At 48.1% G+C, this 4,358-nt stretch overlaps 1 protein-coding gene across 5 annotated transcripts in view; it reads left to right on the top strand.

Annotated features, from left to right (window-relative positions):
• The window catches only part of Cntrob (centrobin, centriole duplication and spindle assembly protein), a 23,641-nt gene that overhangs the window by 18,511 nt on the left and 772 nt on the right, over positions 1 to 4,358 (top strand). For 3 of the 5 annotated variants that reach the window (XM_029546587.1, XM_029546586.1, XM_029546585.1), the window contains exons 15-18: positions 704 to 803; positions 1,774 to 1,950; positions 2,078 to 2,192; positions 4,105 to 4,177. In XM_029546587.1, the coding sequence (XP_029402447.1) occupies positions 704 to 803; positions 1,774 to 1,950; positions 2,078 to 2,192; positions 4,105 to 4,177 (465 nt within the window). The remainder of the gene's footprint in view (positions 1 to 703; positions 804 to 1,773; positions 1,951 to 2,077; positions 2,193 to 4,104; positions 4,178 to 4,358) is intronic. The other 2 variants (XM_021212558.2, XM_029546588.1) reach the window with 2 other exon arrangements.

Here is a 4,358-nt window from a genome sequence, read left to right as displayed (position 1 = left end):
TGTCTCTGACTGAACCTAGACTTTACTAGTTGGCTGGAGCAGCCAGTGAGCACCCAGGACTATCCTGTCTCTCTCTTCCCTGCTTTCAAAGTGCTGAGGTTAGAAATGACTGCTCCGGGCTGGTGAGATGGCTCAGCAGGTAAGAGCACCCAACTGCTCTTCCAAAGGTGCAGAGTTCAAATCCCAGCAACCACATGGTGGCTCACAACCATCCTTAACAAGATCTGACTCCCTCTTCTGGAGTGTCTGAAGATGGCTACAGTGTTCTTACATATAATAAATAAATAAATCTTTAGAAATGACTGCTCCACCCTCCGCCATGCCTGGCTTTTTGTTTTTGTTTTGTTTTTTTAAAGAGAAGGCCTCATTATGTAACCCTGGCTGACCTGTGACTCACTCTGTAAACTAGGCTGGCCTCAAACTCGCAGAGATTTGCCGTCCTCCCCAGTGCTGGGACTAACGGCTGCACCATCATTCACAGCTATGTGTAGCTTTTATGTAGATGTTGGGGATTAAACTCGGATCCCCATGCTTGCTCAGTGTCCCAGAACCATCTCCCCAGCCCCTTCCTTGCCTTATTTAGGACCAGTTATTTGTCTTAGCAATCACTCTGTCTCATTCTTTGTCCATAATTGTCCTTTGGAACTTAGGTCACTGACCCTAGCCTCAGACTCCCCTGAGAGCCTAGGTTTCTTTCTCCCAGTTTTTTTTAGAGCAGCCTCCTGTCTTCCTTCCCCAGCTGCTGGAGACAGCGCCTCAGAGCAATGGAAACTCCTCGGCCGACCTGTTGCCCCCTAAGGCTGGTGAGTTCCAACTCTGAAGAAGGGCAGGACGGCCTAGGAGAGGTGGGGATTGGTGATCTAGGATGGAGTAGGAGCTGGAGGTAGGACTTGGCTCTGCTCTGTTACCTATGAAGGACTTTGGCTGTCTTAGCATGTAAAGCAACCTTGAATTAGAGACAAGGCCACAGTAGTCCCATAGAGAGATTATACGGATTCATCTGAATTTGGATCCCGTTTCTTCTGTTGTTGTGTGCATGTCTTCTGTGACAGGGTCCCTTCTGTAGTCCAGACTGGCCTCAAACTTGCTAAGTAAATCGGGTTGATCTCGAACTCTGAGCAACTAGTCCCCAAATACTGGGTTTATAGAGTGACTCACGGTGCCTGGCTTGGATTTGGATTCCATTTCTAAATTAATTTATCATTAAAACTGGTAGTGTTAGAAACAACTACTTCTGGTACTTTTCAATGTATCATTAACACCTAAAATAACTAAATTTAAAAGTTCTCACTTAGCTGGGCATGGTGGCGCACGCCTTTAATCCCAGCATTTGGGAGGTAGAGGCAGGCGGATTTCTGAGTTCGAGGCCAGCCCGGTCTACAGAGTGAGTTCAGTTCCAGGACAGCCAAGGCTACACAGAGAAACCCTGTCTCAAAAAAGCAAAAAAATAAAATTAAATTAAATTTTAAAATCTCATTTAAATGACCAGTCATTGTGATCATTGAAATATCATACTTAACTATTCTTTACTTCATAGTACATAGGAAAATGTTATTAGGATTGTCATCTTTGCTGCTGAGACATGATCTCATGTAGTCAAAGGTGACCTTGGACTCTCATCACCCTGTCTTTGTTCCCTAAGAATTGTGTGTACAGACATGCATCATGATGCCAAGTTTCATTTGTGCGAGGGATTGAACCCAGGACCTCTGAGCCCTAGCCGCCTGTTTGGGCTTTTGCTTACCTTGTGTTCATGGTTGTGCCTCTCTCTAGTGCCAGGATCTCGGGCTGTCTCGTCTTGGGAGGAGGCCCCTCAAGTGCCCCGACTTCCACCTCCTGTCCACAAAACCAAAGTTCCCTTAGCCATGGCATCGAGTCTCTTCAGGGTCCACGGGCTTCCCTCAGCCAATTTACAAGGCAGTGGTCTCAGCACTGGCTCCCCAGAGAAAGGTAAGGAGGTCCGGCTGTGCCAGGGGAAGGGAAGGAACTGCCTGAGGCCATCCTGGGTTCCTCAGGAAATGGACACAGGCTGGGAGAGAAGGCCTTGGGAACGGTGCCAACTTGCCGCTCATTACAGATGGGCTCAACCTGGTGGATGTGTCTGAGCTGTTACGCCTGTACCAGGCTCGGGGTTGGGGTGCCCTGCCTGCTGAGGACCTGCTACTGTACCTGAAGAGGCTGGAACATAGCGGGTATGAGCCTGGGAGAGAGGAAGGGCTCCAAGCGTGGCATTTGGATTAGGAGTTGATCAGGCCCAGTATGTCCGCTGAGTGCAGTCTTTTTTCCTTTTTAGGGGACCAGGGTGGGGTGACGGATAAAATGTAGAGTCACAATTTCCCCATCTCTTTGTTTCCGTTTCTACTAATTTTTCTCAAACCCCGGCCCATGTGCCTGTACTTCAGTTTTCTTTGTACCCAGAAGCTCAAAACTCAGAATCCCAGAATTTTTATTTACCTGAGAACTTTTTTTTTTTAACAAATCAAATATTTACTCATAGTAAATCATAAAGAAATGTATTTGTTATATGTTTTTGAGACAAGGTTTCACTATGTGGCCCTGGCTAGCCTGAACTCACTGTAAGGCTGACGTCACACTCAGCCCCTCCTGCATGCCTCTGCCTGGTGGTTGTTTTGTTTTTGTTTTTGTTTTCATTTCTTCATGAAATGAAGTCAGCAACTCAACAATTTTTTCAAATCAGACATTTGACTACAATCCATAGAAACACTAATTTGATACATGCTGGGGAATGACAGGGTTGGAGAGATAGCCTGTCTGGTAAATGCTTGCAAATACAGGCATGAGGAACTGAGTTTGATTCCTGAGCTCATATTGAAAAGCCAGGCATTTTAGCATACACTTGTACTCCCCTGGGGCTGGTGGGCCTGGAGCCAGCCTGGCCCAATTGTTGAGCCCAAGACAATAAAAAGACCGTTTTATATACTAAAATGGCTAGATATAGTAGGATATGCCTTTAATCCCAGCACCTGGGAGGCAGACACTTAAAAATTTCTATGAGTTTGAGGCAAGCCTGGTTTACATAGTAGGACCCTATCTCAAAAAGACAAAAAAGGCTCCTGTGGCTAGCTCTGGAGGAACAGCATTGGAGGCTTCCGTCCCCTAACCCTCCACACGCGTGTGCACCTGGATGCACATCACAGAAGCAGTCTCTGTTCCCTGTAATTCATCTGTGGTTTGTATGAGAGCAGTAAGGACGGCGATGATTCCCTAGAGCTCACCGCGTGTTGCAGGCAGTGTTCAACAGTGTAAAACGTGTGCTGGCTGGGCAGTGGTGGTACACACCTTTCATTCCAGCACTTGGGAGGCAGAGGCAGGNGGATTTCTGAGTTTGAGTCCAGCCTGGTCTACAGAGTGAGCTCCAGGACAGCCAGGGCTATACAGAGAAACCCTGTCTCAACCCCCGCCCCTCCAAATACCAAAAAATCCAAAACAAAACACGTGTGCTGTGTGTTCAGAACCAAGGCTGCAGTGAAGTCTCAGAGCAGCACCATCTAGAACTGCAGCACCTTGGACTCATTCGGGATTGATTTTCTATTAATTTTTGATTGTACCATATTCAGAAACCCTTTCTGTGTGTTTTTTTTTCTTTTTCTTTTTTAAATCTCTATTTTGTGGTGTCATGCCACAGTTTAAGAAGCTTGGATCCAATCCAGAGTAACTCAGTGGCTCCCACAAAGTTTCCTCCATGTGGCTCCACCTCCACTACCTCCCAGTCCTCTTTCTCTGTTGTTTTTGTGGTACTAGAGAGGCTCTCCCAGACTCACTCTGTCTGTCTGTCTGCCTGCCTGCCTGTCTGCCTTCCCCCTTCCCTCCCTCCTTCCCCCATCCTTCCTTCCTTCTCTCCTTCCTTCCTTCCTTCCTTCCTTCCTTCCTTCCTTCCTTCCTTCCTTCCTTCCTTCCTCTCTGTTTTTGTTTTTTCGAGACAGGATTTCTCTGTATAGCCCTGGCTGTCCTAGAGCTTGCTATGTAGACCAGGCTGGCTTCAAACTGGGATTAAAGGCATCTCACTTTCCTAAGAGAGGAAATTGGGGGATTATTCCCCTGCCCCCGCCTTGTCCTCATTCATACCCTTGATTTGTGTGGCAGAACTGATGGCCAAGGGGAGCTTGTCCCCAGAAGAAACACAGACTCACGTTTGGGTGAGATCACCCGGAAAGAGGTGAGGGAGCTGGGGAGAGCAGGGCTCCTCACACACTAGCCTGCCACTCAGGGTTGGCCAGCCCCACCTCCACACCCCACTCCCTCCACCTCCACACCCCACTCCCTTCACCTCCACACCCCACTCCCCTCACCTCCACACCCCACTCCCCCCACCTCCACACCCCACTCCCCCACCTCCA

This window comes from Mus pahari, chromosome 14, assembly GCF_900095145.1.
Source record: "Mus pahari chromosome 14, PAHARI_EIJ_v1.1, whole genome shotgun sequence".
Classification (NCBI taxonomy): Eukaryota; Metazoa; Chordata; class Mammalia; order Rodentia; family Muridae; genus Mus; species Mus pahari.
The sequence above is the reverse complement of the archived record's forward strand: the minus strand, read 5'-3'. Positions and strand labels throughout refer to the sequence as shown.